The following is a 16,497-nucleotide window of genomic DNA, read 5'->3' on the forward strand; positions in this document are numbered from 1 at the left end:
AGGTTGCTGAATCTTCCCTGCTGCCTAGAGACTCCAAACCACACTTTGGCAATGGGCAACTGGGTGGTTAACCACTGGTTCTCAGTTTTGTTTCTGGTAAGTAATGTTTCACTTATCTATTAATTACTCCTAACAGAGTAAGGAGAGATTATGTTTGTTAATATTTCTTTTTAAAAAGATTTTATTTATTTGAGAGAGAGAGAGAGCACCAATGGGGTGAAGGGTAGAGGGAGAAGGAAACTCCCTGCTGAGCGGGGAGCCAGATGCGGGGCTCAATCCTGTGCTGAAGGCAGATGCTTAACCGACTGAGCCACCCAGACACCCTGTTTGTTAATATTTCTAAAGTTATTTGAAATGGAACTATTCCATGCCAAGATTGGGCCCATTGAGGCCAGTTATCAGTTAAAAAGCCCAACTCTAAGATTACACGTGTTTTATAAAATCTTCTGTGTATGATGTATTTCACCATTTTAGAAAAGGGGAAAAAAATCCAACTCCAGAAATTGGTTGGTAAGGGGACAAATGATATAAACCACAAGTATTTGGAATTTCAATGTTTCATTTTCCATCTTTTTTCTCTTCCATCTCACTTTTAACTACTGCTATGCAGCCTTCATTTCTCTTCATCCTTTCTGTACCACCAACGGCAAGATTTCATAAAATCATTGAATATCTGAGATAGAAATACTCCTGGAGATCATGGCCCAGTGCTGTCCATTTTAGAAATGTAATGTGAGCTACATATATAATTAAAAATTTTTCTAGTACTTACATTGAAAAAGGTAAGAAGAAATAGGTGATATTAATGTCTAGTAATTTAGTCTAACCCAATATATCAATAATGTCATCCTTTTGGGGCGCCTGGGTGGCTCAGTCAGTTAAACGTCTGCCTACAGCTCAGGTCATAATCTCTGGGTCCTGGGATCAAGGCCCACACGGGCTCCCTGCTCAGTGGGGAGCCTGCTTCTCCCTCTCCCTCTGCCTGCCTCTCCCCCCTGCTTGTGCACTCTGTATCTCTCTCTGACAAACGAATAAATAAAAAATCTTTAAAAAATGTTATCCTTTCAACATGTAATCAATATTGAAAATGTTAACAAGATGAGGGTGGGCAGTGCTCTTTTTCTAAAACTAATATGCCTTATATGTTTGGCTTATGCACTTTGCTGTAATTCACTGTGTATTTGGGTGTGATGTGGTTTACTTTTCTACCATATTTGTAATTTTATGTATTCCAACTCCTTTGTGTGAATTCATGTATTATAGCAAAATACAAGGGAAATGGGACTAATTTGCAATATCATATGGGAAATCTTTTAATAAATATATGTAAATAAAATACAAAATATTTGTCCCCATCTTTTCCCCCAGAGCAACGGCAAGACATATTTTTTTAGATATTTAATTTTTAATGTTTTCTATAATTTAAAAATATATGGCTTCCCATAATTATTATTTTCTTAACCATGATACTACAGTTTTCCTAATTAGTTTTTTTTAAGATTTTTTTTATTTATTTGACAGAGAGAGAGAGAGCACAAGCAGGGGGAGCAGCAAAGGGAGAGGGAGAAGCAGGGTCCCCAGTGACCAGGAAGCCCGACTTGGGGTTTGATCCCAGGACCCTGAGATCATGACCTGAGCCAAAGGCAGATGCTTAACCGACTGAGCCACCCCGGTGCCCCAATTTTCCTAATTAGTTTTATCTTAAAATACTGAATGTCCTGACCTTTTATAGATGTTATTAATTTGTTTTAAGTAATTTTAGTCTTTTTTTTATGTTCAGTTAGCCAACATATAAATTATGCTTGACATAGAGTTTCCAATAAATTTTCCAGTCAAAAAAATATTTAAAAAAAGACAAAAGAAAATAATAATGAGATCATTTAATGTCTTTTATTTTTACTAAGGTTTTGAAACCCGATATGTATTTTGCACTTACAGCATATCTAATTTAGGACTAGCCACATTCCCAGTGATCACATGTGGGCAGTGGCATTGCAGATCACAGTGACTATGGCATTGCCTAGGGCAGCTATAAACCAGCTCCTTTATTTTTTACAAGAGAAAATAAGACCCATTTGTCACACAGTGAATGGATTGCAGAGCCATCACTCAAACCCAACTTCCCAGTGTTCAGGCCAGAAATTCTTTACTGTGCACGCCACGTATGCACAACCCCCTTCTCCTTACGTGTGTGCGCGTGCACACACACACACACACACACACACACACACACACACACACACACACCCCATCCCCACTCTTTCTTCCATTTCTGGGCCACCCCAGAGCTTGGAACTCCCTTCGTCCTTTCTCACATTCCTAGATCTTCATGTCATCACCCCTTCTGGGGTCATCTCTTTTCTTCCATTTTTAACTTTGGGTCCCCTAGGACGACCCGGATGCTTGAGGGAAAAAGGGGTGAGGAGCAATCATATTTCCCTGGAGGGTTGTTTGTTTTGCATTTAACAAAAGGCCAAGTGCTTATTTTGGCAGGTTACCCTATGCTTTATATTTTCAATGCTCGATGCTGTATATTTAATTTCTTTTGCACTAGTTTAGGAGACAGGGAACCTGGGAATGAGTTTCACTTCTGCTGTTAATTGAGGGATCTTGATCAGATTATTTATTTTCTCTAGACTTCAGGTCACGTGTGTGTGTGAGATAAATTAAATAACTAGATTAGATACAAATATAAGCCTGCTTCTAGTTCTAAAATCCTCTGCGTTTTGTATCCCTCTCTTAGGTTTGCTCAGACAGTTCATCACCCATTATGGTGACTCACATTTAACTATGTAGCTTTGAATTTCCATCCCCTACCAATCTTGCTGGCAGGCTCAGACTTCTTGCTATCTCTGACATATACTCCTATGCACTGTTTTTTTTAAAGATTTTATTTATTTGAGAGACAGCATGAGCAGGGGGAAGTGGAGGGACAGAGGGAGAGGGAGAAGTGGACTTCTCAGCAGAGCAAAGAGCCCGACCCGGGCCTTGATCCCAGGACCCTGGGATCATGACCTGAGCCGAAGGCAGAGGCTTAACCGACTGAGCCACCCAGGCACTCCGCACTGTTTTTTTTTTTTAAAGGAATTATTTATTTATTTGCGCGAGAGCATACAGGGAGGCAGGGCAGAGGGAGAGGGAGAGAGAGAGAGAGAAACTCCAGCAGACTCCAAGCTGAGCAGGAAGCTGGTCTCAGGGCTCGATCTCATGACTCCGAGATCATGACCTGAGCCAAAACCAAGAATCGGGCACTTAACCGACTGTATCACCAGGCACTATTTTTTTAAATAAAAATAAATTATTCAGAAAACATTCTTACTCCTCCTCTTGCCAGGTCTTCTACTTCACTTTCCACCCATATGTAGGAAATGATAGTGAGGGTGGGAAATGGAATTCCTTACTCCCAGATGTCACTCTATTCACCTGGCCCACAGTTGGTGATGGTCTGACGCAGAGACAAAGAACTCTTGGATCCTAAAATAGTTCTGCTCTCTCTAAAGAAACTTCTCTGTCTTCTGAACTCTTGAGATATCTGTGGCTGTCACCTCTCTTTTTCTGTTAGGATCAAAGAATCTCTGAAAGACACTCAAGTCCAGAAATGGTGTCTGAGCAAAGGATGCAGGAAGAAATGGACTAGGGAAGCCTGGTAATAACCCAAATTGCTCCTACTATGTACCTACAATGTACCGACCATTGTATTAATCACTCCACATGTGTTATTTCATGTAAGCCTTGCAGTATTGCTGTGAGGGTAGATAGCATTATTCTCTTCACTTTATAGAAGACTCCAAGGCTTAGAGAAGTTAAATCACATGTCTGTCTAAGATTACAGAGTTAGAAAGTGGTGAGGCTAGAAGTTGAACCCAAGGAGTTTGACTCCAATATCACTTGAAATAACTATGCTATGCTGCTGGAGGTGTGTGAGTGGTCCATATCTAGGGAATCTGAATGTGCCATGTCCTAAGCTAAAGGCTCTCTACTTGTGGGGCTGAGATGGTTCTGATCCATCCTGGGGCCAACAATATATATTAAGGGCATCCCAGTGCCCTAGAGTCCTGCTCCGTTACAAACGAGCACCTCAAAGCTTGGGCTAGAGCTGCGTTGGTTGGTCTACAAGGCAAAGGGGCAGTGGGTTCTAAATTCCCCCTTTGCCCACAGAAACAGACCCTGGGATAGACAAAAGCAGTCTTAAGAGCTCAAATGAGTCCAGAACAATGATAGGTTAATTTGAAAAGAGACTCGCAATCTAAAAGCAGGAAAATGTGTGTCAGGGAGTAATTAAAGAGGCAGGCCAATCTGGAATGGTTTAGTCCTTTTCGGATGGGTATTGTTATAGATGCTAAATTTATTCTTTGTTTCTTTAGAAATCCATTTATTCACTTGTTGCCATCTTTTGGTTGCAATAGTTCGATTGCTCCTAGTCCAGAAGTTGGCAAATGTTTTCTGTAAAGGGCTAGGTAGTACATATTTTAGGCTTTGCAGACCCTATGGTCTCTGTCACAGCTATTCACTGCTTCCGTCGAATTATGAAAGCAGCCATAAACAAGATAAGAATAAGTAGATGTGGTTAAGTTCCAATACCACTTTATTTATGGACGCTGAAATTAGAATTTCATGTAATTGTCACATCATGAAATATTATTCTTCTTTTGATTTTTCCAACCATTTAAACGTGTGAAAACAGGGGTGCCTGGGTGGCTCAGTTGGTTAGACATCTGCCTTCAGCTTGGGTCATGATCCCAGGGTCCTGGGATCGAGCCCCACATTGGTCTCCCTGCTTGTTGGGGAGCCTGCTTCCTCTCTCCCTCTGCCCCCTGCTGCCCCTGCTTGTGCTCTCTCCCTGTCTAATAAATAAATAAAATCTTAAAAAAATAACATGAAAAACAAAAAACTAAAAACCATTCTTAATTTGTAGTCTGTACAAAATAAACGATGAGCTAGATTTGGCCCATGGGCCTTGATTTGTTGACCCTGGTCTAATGAATACATGTCTTGAAGTGCTAACTCTCTCTGAAAGTAAGTTAGATACTAGAGGGATTGTACTCATTTAAAATGAAAACAGATAAACACAAAATAGCCAAAATGGTGACACTATTTCCTATCCCTTACCTATTCCTTCCCATATCCAAATTTTACTTGAGTCTTTGCTTGTTTTTTTTAAATTTTTTATTGTTATGTTAATCACCGTACATTACATCATTAGTTTTTGATGTAGGGTTCCATGATTCATTGTTTGCGTATAACACCCAGTGCTCCACGCAGAACGTGCCCTCTTTAATACCCATCACCAGGCTAACCCATCCTCCCACCCCCTCCCCTCTAGAACCCTCAGTTTGTTTTTCAGAGTCCATCCTCTCTCATGGTTCATCTCCCCCTCCAATTCCCCCCCTTCATTCTTCCCCTCCTGCTATCTTCTTCTTCTTTTTTTTTTTTTTAACATATATTGTATTATTTGTTTCAGAGGTACTTGTTTTTTATTTCCTCCAGGCTACTTGGTTGGGGCTGAACGTTTTCCTCTTTGTGCATGCCTTCCTGTCATATGAGAAAGCTGATAAATACTACTACACAAGAGAAATCCTGGGGGTGAGTATCACAGTTGTGATACGGAGAATCTCTGTTTGTTGTTGTTGTTGTTGTTGTTTGTGACCTTGGTTCCTTTGAGACCCAGTGCCCTGATTTCCTCTAGGGTTAGGGTTCCCAGAAAAAAATACAGGAATTTTTTTTAGAGATTTTGTTTATTTATTTGAGAGAGTGAGTGAGAGAGAGAGCATGAGCTGGGTGAGGAGCAGAGGGAGAGGGAGAAGCCCATGGAGGAGGGAGCACGAGGGGGGGTGGGGGGGCTTGATCCCGGGACCCCAGGATCATGACCTGAGCTGAAGGCAGACGCTTAAATGACTGAGCCACCCAGGAGCCCCCCTAGTCCCGCTTAAATATGAATTCCAGAAAAATCATTTTTTTGGTATATTTTGAATATTGCATGGGACATAGGTATGCTAAAAAAATTACTCACTTTTTAAAATCTGAAGTTCAAATTTAGGTGGGCATCTGGTAATTTTGTTCACTAAATCTGACAGCCCTATCTAGGGCACACTCCCCAGACCCAATGATAAAAACACGCAATAAAGAAAACTATTAAGCAGTCATTTTCAAATGGCTCAAGTACTCCTGTAGGGTGTGAGGGGAAAGCTAACTGGGTAGCACTCCTGCCCCTGCCCCTACTTCAACCAAAGCAGACTTTACCTGTCTTTTTTTAAGATTTTATTTATTTATTTTTGTGTGAGAGAGAGAGAGAGTGCGTATGCACGAGTGGGACGGAGGGGCAGAGGGAGAAGCTGAGCAGGGAGCCTGACATGGGACTCGATCCCAGGACCCAGAGATCATGACCTGAGCCGAAGGCAGACACTTAACCTACTGAGCCATCCAGGTGCCCCTCAGCCTTTATCGGTCTTATGGACTCCTGCTTATGATTTCCAGAAAGAGTTTGGTTTATAACAAGTAAACAAACAACTTGAAAGCCACCGCTGTGGACTGATCTCACAGAACACCTCTCCATCAAACAAGAGGAATATTTAGAGGGTCTGTGGGGTGAGTGGCGCAGCAGAACTCAAGGCCTGAAGAAAGGCAGTGGTTGGGTGAGAATAATAGGATGGAGAAGGCTGTGGAAGCGGTAGGTAAAGAACAGAAGAGGGAGGGTGGGGGCCAGATAGGGTACGTCAATGTGGAGGTGACCAGAGTTAGAAGCATGGAGGTGAGAATGATTCTCTCACAGGCTCATCAGTATGGCCACTATCTGATTAGAAAAGCAAATCTAACTGCTAACTCTAGTGAGTTTTCCAGTAGCAGGGAAAGGATTTGGTTAAATCACTTTCATCTTGATTAGATCATTGGCTTTCCACAAAGACCCATCCGATGTACATGTTTAAAGACACCTTGTCCTTTTAAAAAAATCCTTCTTTTCTCTCTATAATCAAAAGATCCATGTTGAGATCACAACCAATTTGAATGTTCTTTTCATGGCTTATTTCACCCTGCTGTTTTCCATTTTAAATGTTGGTCCTTGATCCTTCTTTGGAAACTCTAAACTCCAAAGGAAGTGTTAATTTATTTTAAAAACAGCTTTTTGGTAAGAGAATGATGCAATAAATGTGACTAGTTATTAAGAGCTTTAATTGCTTTATGACCAAAAAGTCAGCAGCAGAAAAATGAATCATGCTGATATCTTGTGGACATGTCATTCACTTTGTTTTTTAAAAACACTTAATGATAAATAATGCTACTTTCCGTGATAGCAAATGATACAGAAGTGTATAAGTAAAAATGTGAAAATTGCCCTCCCATCCATTCCCCAGAGATAACCACTGTTAATAATTTGTGTGTGTGTTTGTGTAGATGCACTGACTTAAGCTCACGAATGCATCAGACATACAGGTTTTGTTTTTGAGGTAGGTGCTATTCTTACTTTTTAATTTCCTGTATACAGTAAAATTCGCTCTTTTTTTCTGGTGTATGCACCATTCTATGAATTTGGATAAACACATAAAGTAGCAAAGAGGTTTTTTTTTTTTTTTTTGCTGTTGTTTTGTTTTGTTTGGGTTTTTTTTTGAGTTTTGTTTTATTTTGTTTTCACCAAAAAAGGATCACATCGTAGATATTGGCTGGAAATTGCTTCTTACACTTAATGTATTTCAGATAGCTTTCCATGTGAGTATGTAACTAGTGATGTGCTGGAACTAGCTCATATCAGCTTGCAATAGCCACTTATGCGCATCTCTTCCCAGCCCTATATTCAGGGGTGTTCAATGACATCAAATTGGTATCTTGAAATCTGCCACGGTGGGGGTATTGACGTCAGATAAGTTGGCAAAGGCTGGAAACCAATCTCCCCTCTTCCCCTGAAAGCTGGTTCTTAAACGTTTACCACTCCTACTCCCCTGCGTGTAGCTCTCATCCTTTTAAGAAACTAACCGTCCATGGCATTGATGTGGCATAATTTATTTAATCATTCTGTAGTTATTTCTTGAATTTGTGCTTCCTCTAAGAAAATACAGAGAGTTATTTGATTCACTATGAAGCAGAGCGAATAAGTAACGGAATAAGCAGTTTGTGAGACATTAATGATAAAAGCAGTTGAATTTGAACATCAGGTGGTGTTGATATCGAAAAGTGCATGTAAATTGGGATATTTTGGTGTGCTGCAATGGGGGGAGAAAAGATTCCCTCTAAAAAGAATTGATCCCATACAGATAGCCCCTCCAGAATATGGAACTATGAAAGTGTAGTCCTATATTTTCCACTCACTTGCCAATTTTAGCTTTAAGAAACCTCTGTGTCTCAAATAAGCATTCCAATTGTTTATTTGCTCTCCAGTGTGGAAAGGCAGGATCTTTGAGATGAGCAGAGAAAATTTACTCAGAAATGGAACAGGATATCTCTCTGAAAAACAGTCGGAGTGTGACTCAGCAGAGGGAGAAAACACAGGTCATATGGAAGAGCCAGCAATGGGAAACAGTAGGGCAGCTCCTGTTCCCTGTGCTGCTGAACACAGGAAGCCATTACGGATGTTAGGTGGATCTTGACTTGGCTTGATGTCACATTGCCCTGGGTTTAGGTGTCGCATGAAAAAGAGTTTTTGTGCTGAAAAGATTATTAGGAAAATTTAGGGGGAAAAAAAAGGAAAAAAGAGAGAGTTAGAAAAAAAAAAAAGGAGAAATCATTAACTCTAACCCATACTCTTCCTTTCGGCAAGTCGCTGATGGGCACACATGTGAGACTGGCCAGTCAGCTAATGTGCGACACGAATTGCCTGGTTGCTGTCACCACCTCCACAGCTGTTGTGACATTGGCACACTCCATAGCTTGCAGTCCCAAGTACAGGGAGCTGACTCAGAGGCCAGTTGCACAGAGTCGAGGAGAGAAGTTGGACTTGACTACCATGGAGTTGAGTGTGGTCTGTCCAGCCTATACCTCATCAAGCCCATTTGGGGGCTAAATACTTCCTTGAAGCGCTGATTCCTTGTCTCCTTTTCTGGCAACTTCTGCTGCTGGATCAGACTGATCTTGGTGTATGCTGCCTGGCCACCCAAGGAAATCAGTTTGAAATTCTGTTCTCAGAAGCTCTCCTTTCTCAAATCTTTGCCCGAGTTTAAAATGTTTGCTCTGAGGGGTTCACTAGTTTTGCCTAAGCTGTATTCAATCATTAAAGGCATCTTAAATATAAATGATTAATTTTTTTATTGTTTGTTTGCGTGGTTATTACATGCTTATAATTGCAACATTAGAAAATACAGGAAAGAGAGAGTCACCATCTGTAATTACACTTTAAATATATAAGCTTTATTTAAAATGCAAATAAAAACATATAATCTTCAAGATTGTTTTACAAATGACAAACAATGAAATAATAATTGAGTGTATTTTTTAAAGATTTTATTTGTTTGTGAGAGAGAGAGTGAGAGGGAGCATGAGCAGGCACAGGGGCAGAGGCAGAGGGAAAAGCAGGCTCCCCGCTGAGCAGGGAGCCCGACACAGGGGCTCCATCCCAGGACCCTGAGATCATGACCTGAGCCGAAGGCAGACGCTTAACCAACTGAGCCACCCAGGTGCCCCAATAATTGAGTGTATTAGGCGAAAATACTCGTTGCAAAGTATTACATCGATAGAATGTATCTGTTAATGTGAAATTATTGAATCCTGTTCTCTTTCATATTGTTAGATGTGTAGTCAAATATTTCCAAGCCACTTGTCATGAGAATTTCTCAACTCACTGGTAAGTTCAGCAAATGTTCTGTCATTTTGCGGAGAACCTGGACCTAGTGTGCTGGCTACTGAGGAAGGGGTGAGGAAGATGCCACCCTGCCCTTTTCCAGGTTTCAGACAAGTGGACTGGGCTGTGCTCACCTCCTAGATGATGCGATGAAGCAGCTGATGGTCTCTTCTCTCTTCTGCTCTAGTTGGCATTGGCCTGGGCCCGAGCCTCTGCTCGCTGCCTGAATTTTAACAGCATGCTGATCTTGCTTCCTGTGTGTCGAAATCTGCTGTCCTTCCTGAGGGGCACCTGCTCAGTGAGTCCCAACCACTCCTAGGTCAACTTTCACATTAAAGATAAGAGACCCTGAACTCCTCAGTGGGACAGCCCAATACCTTCAAACCCCTAGGAATGGAAGCCAGGGATCTCCTTTGGTAGCCAAGGGGGTAGGCAAGTATTGGTATGGGGGGGTGGGTATTGGTATGCTTTGTTTAAGACATGTTGGTTATGGGTTGCTGAATTTTATAAACTACCCGGAGACACTGGACCTTGATCACTTTCCATCTGTAGTTCTGCAGGTGCACCCTGAGAAAGCAACTGGATCACAACCTCACCTTCCACAAGCTGGTAGCATATATGATCTGCCTACACACAGGTAACCGAGACAAACCACAAAACTGCAAGCTCATGAGCATTCAGAATATAGTTTCATTCATCTCTGCATTTAGACATTCAAAAAGTATTTATCGAACACCTGGCACTGTTTGCCAGGCACTATTGTAGGCCTATTTTCTTTCTTTCTTTCTCTCTTTTTTTTAAAAGATTTTATTTATTTATTTGACACAGAGTGAGAGAGCACAAACAGGGGGAGCAGGCTGAGCAAGGAGGCTGATGCGGGGCTTGATCCCAGGACATGAGCCGAAGGCAGACCCTTAACTGACTGAGCCACCCGGCCACCCCTGTAGGCCTATTTTCATGGAACTTATATTCGATTCATTTGGGAACAGAATGAGAATACAAAAAATCTTGGTTCTCTCTGCAATCAAGATTTATCAGGCACCTTCCGTGGACTGAGCATTCTGCTAGACACTATCCATCGGATTCTCCTTTGCTAGTGGGGCATGCCTGCAGTGAGGTTTCTGAGACACCTTTCAATTCCCTGTTGTCTTTCTTTTTTTTGTTGTTGTTGATATAACTGTATTTTATTTATTTTTATTTTTTTAATTTAATTTAATTTTATTATGTTATGTTAGTCACCTACAGTACATCATTAGTTTTTGATGTAGTGATCCATGATTCATTGTTTGCTTATAACACCCAGTGCTCCATTCAATATGTGCCCCATCATCTTTCCATTTAGCTATTCACATCATTGCACATCTGTTCAACTTTGAACACTACAGCAGAAGCCAACAGGCCACAGATGGATCCCTTGCCTCCATTCTCTCCACCCTATCTCATCAAGAGAAAGGGGAAGGTTCTTGGCTAAATCCTATCCAGTCCCCAAACATGGTGAGTTGACTCAATGGCAAAGCATCGGCCATCTGGTCACGAGTATGGAAGGGCATGGTATGTTTGGCACCCATTGTGTCAGGCTGAAATTTCTCCTTTTGTAGACAGTGGAGTATGTGACATTTACCAGCATTGCTGGTCTCACTGGAGTGATCATCACAATAGCTCTGGTTCTCATGGTGACTTCAGCTATGGAGTTCATCCAGAGGAGTTATTTTGAGGTCTTCTGGTACACACACCATATTTTTATCATCTACTTCATTGGTTTAGGGATTCATGGCACTGGGTAAGGTCCTCAAACCCTCATTCTCATGCCCCAGCCCCTGACCCTGCATAATTCTTTGCCTCCAATTGTCCTTCTTTGTCTGTCTCAGTGGAATTGTCCGGGGTCAAACAGAAGAGAGCCTGAATGAGAGTCATCCTCACAGGTGTGCAGAATCTTTCAAGCACTGGGATGATCATGACTCCCACTGCAAGCATCCCCAATTTGAAGGGCTCCCCACTGAGGTAAGAACCCCAGAGACAAGGATAGACTCAAGTTAGGAGCTGTTATTGCTATTGTTGTTATTATTACTCTTATTATTGTTCCTGTTACTAGTTCAGTGCTGTGCTGAATACAATGGAGGATATATTCACAAGGCTCCTTCCAGCAAGGAACTCCATTATCCCTGGCAATAGGCCAGGGAATTACCATTAGCAGGGGATCCTGAAGAGGAAGGACTAATGGTTATTGTATGTTGTGAGACCCTATCTAAAAGTAATAATGATACCTCTCACATTATTAATAGTATTTACCATGGGACAGGTTTCCTGTGTAATATGGATTATCTCTTTTATACATAGCAATAATCGATGAGGTAGGTATTTTTTGGTCTCCATTGTGAGACAATAGGACTAGGATTCAAAGAAATTCAACTGTCAGGCTCTCACAGTAAGTAACTAGTGGAACTGGAATTCAAGCCCAGGCTTTTCAGATTCTAAAGACTGTGCTCTTAACCACTGAAATCCAGTCAATTTTATTGGGGGGAAGAAATGCATTCTTTTCCCCCCAGCTTTATTGAAGTACACTTGACAAATAAAATTGTATATATTTGAAGCATACAATGTGGTGAGTGACACATGCATACTTTGTGAAATGATCACCATAATGAGATTAATTAACACATCCATCACCTCACAGTTACCATTTTGTGTGTGTGGGGTGAGAATGCTTAAGATCTACTCTTCGAGCAAATTTCAAGTATGCTATACAGTATTATCAACTGTAGTCACCATGCTTTACGTTAGATCCGGAGAGCTTATTCATCCTATGAATGAAGTCACATATCCTTTGACCAGCATTTTTCCATCACTTCCCCACCTCCCATCCCAGACCCTGGTTACTCACCTTCCTAGTCTCTGTTTCTATGAGTTCAACTTTTTTTTTTTCAAGCATTCTCGAAGTCAGTTTTCTTTTGTGTTATAAGAACATGCTTGGAAATTATTATTAAATAGTGGACAACCAAGAAACTGGGTTCCAGGGAACTCAAAGTGTGCCTTGGGGTAATTATTGTGGATATCATGGTTTACTTTTACATGCTCATAAAATATGTTAGATGGAGGAATAAATGGAAGGGAAAGGTCGACTTGTGGTGTCTCAGAGTGCTCTGGGGGTGGTTAAAGTCTTTAAATCAGTTGCAGAATTAAGAGCAGTGTCTTGATCCTCATCAAAAATGGGAATAATATCTTTTAAAAATCCCCTAAAGTTGGCATTTCAAATCAGTTGAGAAAATATATATATCATTCAACAATTTTTTAGGACAATAGGTTTGTCCATCCAGGAAGAAAAGCTGAATCTTGATTCCACACTTTGCACTAAAATATGAATCAGGAATGCATGGATCAAGGATTTAAATGTTAAAGAAAGGAAAGAAATCATAAAAGCATCCTAAGACCATCTGGGAATTTTTTTCTAATACCGGAGGATTAGCAAAAAATTCCCTCAATAAGATTTAAAAAGACCTTGAAGTCAGAAAATAAAATAAAATAAAATTGAAAAAATATATATTAAAATGTATTCTATGTAAATTTTTAAGTTTTTATTTAAATTCTAGTTATTTAATGTACAGTGTAATATTAGTTTCAAGTGTAGAATTTAGTGATTCAACACTTCCATACAACACCTGGTGCTCATCACAAGTGCACTCCTTGATCCCCATTGTCCATTTCACCCATCCCCCCATCCACCTCCCCTCTGGTAACCATCAGTTTGTTCTTATAGTTAAGAGTCTGTTTCTTGGTTTACCTCTCTCTCTCTTCTTTTCGCTATGCTCATTTGCTTTGTTTCTTAAATTGTACATGTAAGTGAAATCATATGGTATTTGTCTTTCTGTGACTGACTTATTTCGCTTAGCATAATGCTCTCTAGCTCCATCCACGTCATTGCAAATGGCAAGATTTCATTCTTTTTTATGGCTGACTAATATTCATATATGACTATATATATATATATATATATATATATATATACACACACACACATATATACCACTTCTTCTTTATCCATTCATCAGTTGATGGACATCTGGGCTCTTTCCATAATTTGGCTATTGTGGATGATACTGTTATAAACATCAGGGTGCACATATCCCTTTGAATTAGTATTTCTGTATCCTTTGGGTAAATACCTAGTAGTGCAATTGCTGGATCATAAGGTAGTTTTATTTTTAACTTTCTGAGGAACCTCCATACTGTTTTCCAGAGTGGCTGCACCAATTTGCATTCCCACCAACAGTGCAAGAGGGATCCATCCCTTTACTCTGCATCCTTGCCAACATCTATTGTTTCCTGCGTTGTTAATTTTGGCCATTCTAACTGGTCTAAGGTGATGTCTCATTGTAGTTTTGATTTGCATTTCTCTGATGATGAGTGATGTTGAGCAACTTTTCATGTGTCTGTTGGCCATCTATGTGTCTTCTTTGGAAAAATGTCTATTCTGTCTTCTGCCCATTTTTTAACTGCACTATTTGGTTTTTGGGTGTTGAGTTTGATGAGTTCTTAGTATACTTTGGATACTAACCCTTCATCAGACATGTCATTAGCAAATACTTTCTCCCATTCTGGAGGCTGCCTTTTAGTTTTGATGATTGTTTCCTTTGCTGTGCAGAAGCTTTTTATTTTGATGTAGTCCTGATAGTTTATTTTTACTTTTATTTCCCTTACCTCAGAAGACATATCTAGAGAAATGTTGCTATAGCCGAAGTCAGAGAAATTACTGCCTATGGTCTATTCTAGGATTTGTATGGTTTCATTTAGGTCTTTTATCCATTTTTGAGTTTATTTCATGGATGGTATAAGAAAGTGGTCCAGTTTCATTCTTTCGCATGTTGTTGTCCAGTTTTCCCAACACCATTTGTCAGAGAGACGGTCTTTTTCCCATTGGATATTCTTTCCTACCTTGTTGAAGATTAATTGATGATACAGTTGTGGGTTCATTTCTGGGTTTTAAAATTCTGTTCCATTAATCTATGTGTCTATTTTTGTGCCAGTACCATACTGTTTTATTTATTTATTTATTTATTTATTTATTTATTTATTTATTTATTTTTTAATACTGTTTTGATTACTACAGCTTTCTAACATATATCTGGAATTGAAGACTGGAATTGTGATACCTCCAGTTTTGTTTTTCTTTTTCAAGATTGCTTTGACTGTTTGGGGTCTTCTGTGGTTCCACCTAAATTTTAGGATTGTTCTAGTTCTGTGAAAAATGCTGTTGGTATTTTGATAAGGATTGCATTAAATCTGCAGATTTCCTATGGGTCATACACACATTTTAACAGTATTTGTCTTCCAATCCATGAGCATGGAATATCTTTCCATTTCTTTGTGTCGTCTTCAATTTCTTTCATCAATGCTTTATGGTTTTCAGAGTACAGTCTTTCACCTCTTTGGTTAATTTTATTCTTAGTTATTTTATTATTTTTGGTGTAATAGTAAATGGTGTTGCTTTCTTAATTTCTCTTTCTGTGGCTTCACTGAAACATTTTTTTTTTTTTTTTACAGTCTTGAGGTCTTTTATTTTCTTTACATTTATCATGCCATGAATTCATAGGGAATGGGTTCCAGCAGTTCAGGCTCCTTTCCATTAGTTCTCACAAAGTGTGCTTCTCTGGGTGGGGCAGGCTGGCGCTTCAGGTGAACCCAAGTACCTTTCTCTTTGGCTTCCTTCTTTTTCTGATCATTTTCCTTCACACGCTTCAGGAAGCTGTCTCGGCTCTTTGAGTGTTTAATATGCTTAATGCGTACATTAATTCTCTTGGCAAGAATCTTGCCCTTAACTTGTTTGTTTACATCAATGCCAACAGCATGCTGAGTAACATTGTAGACTCTTCCAGTTTTGCCATGGTAACATTTGTGGGGCATTCCTTTTTGAACAGTGCCCATTCCCTTGATGTCCACAATATCACCTTTCTTATAGATTCGCATGTATGTGGCCAAAGGAACAACTCCATGTTTTCTAAAAGGTCTAGAGAACATATAGCAGGTACCTCTCCTCTTTCCCTTTGTGTTGGTCATTTTGGCAAATTACTGGAAGATGGCGGTTCCGGCCGAAAGGGAAACATTTGTTTTTAAAAAGCTCTATGGTATACCATTTTTGTCAATTTTTTAATATGATCATTTTTAATGACCTTGAGGGCATTATGCAAAGTGAAATAAGTCGGATGGAAAAAGACAAATACTGTATGATCTCACTGTATGTAGAATCTTACTTTAATGAACCTAACTCATAGATACAGAGAACATATTGGTGGTTTCCAGAGGCAGGGGGTGGGGAGTGGGCAAAATGAGTGAAGGTGGTCAAAAGGTACAAACTTCCAGTTATAAAATAAATAAGTCATGGGTATGTCATGTACAGCATGGCAACTGTAGTTAATAATACTGTATTGCACATTTGAAATGTGCTAAGATAGTAGATATTAAAAGTTCTCAGCAGAAGAAAAATTTTTGCAATGATGTATGGTGACGGATATTAACTATACTTATTGTGATCATTTTGCAATATATACAAATATTGAATCATTATGGCGTACACCTGAAACTAATGTAATGCTATATGTCAATTATATCTCAATACAAAAAATGAAATAAAAATAAAAATTAAAAAAAGACAGTTGGGTATTGGCAAAAAAATCTGTGTGGTATGCCATTTTTGTCATTTTTTTCTCAGTAAATAATAGGGCCATTCCTATACTCGTATA

At 39.7% G+C, this 16,497-nt stretch overlaps 1 protein-coding gene across 2 annotated transcripts in view; it reads left to right on the top strand.

Annotated features, from left to right (window-relative positions):
• NOX1 (NADPH oxidase 1) overlaps positions 1 to 16,497 on the top strand; it is a 25,265-nt gene continuing 8,768 nt past the window's right edge. For both annotated transcript variants that reach the window (XM_027608599.2, XM_027608600.2), the window contains exons 1-7: positions 1 to 96; positions 5,488 to 5,583; positions 9,951 to 10,061; positions 10,316 to 10,400; positions 11,106 to 11,257; positions 11,362 to 11,543; positions 11,632 to 11,764. In XM_027608599.2, the coding sequence (XP_027464400.1) occupies positions 52 to 96; positions 5,488 to 5,583; positions 9,951 to 10,061; positions 10,316 to 10,400; positions 11,106 to 11,257; positions 11,362 to 11,543; positions 11,632 to 11,764 (804 nt within the window). In that variant the 5' untranslated portion in view covers positions 1 to 51. The remainder of the gene's footprint in view (positions 97 to 5,487; positions 5,584 to 9,950; positions 10,062 to 10,315; positions 10,401 to 11,105; positions 11,258 to 11,361; positions 11,544 to 11,631; positions 11,765 to 16,497) is intronic.

This window comes from Zalophus californianus, chromosome X (genome assembly GCF_009762305.2).
Source record: "Zalophus californianus isolate mZalCal1 chromosome X, mZalCal1.pri.v2, whole genome shotgun sequence".
Lineage (NCBI taxonomy): Eukaryota > Metazoa > Chordata > Mammalia > Carnivora > Otariidae > Zalophus > Zalophus californianus.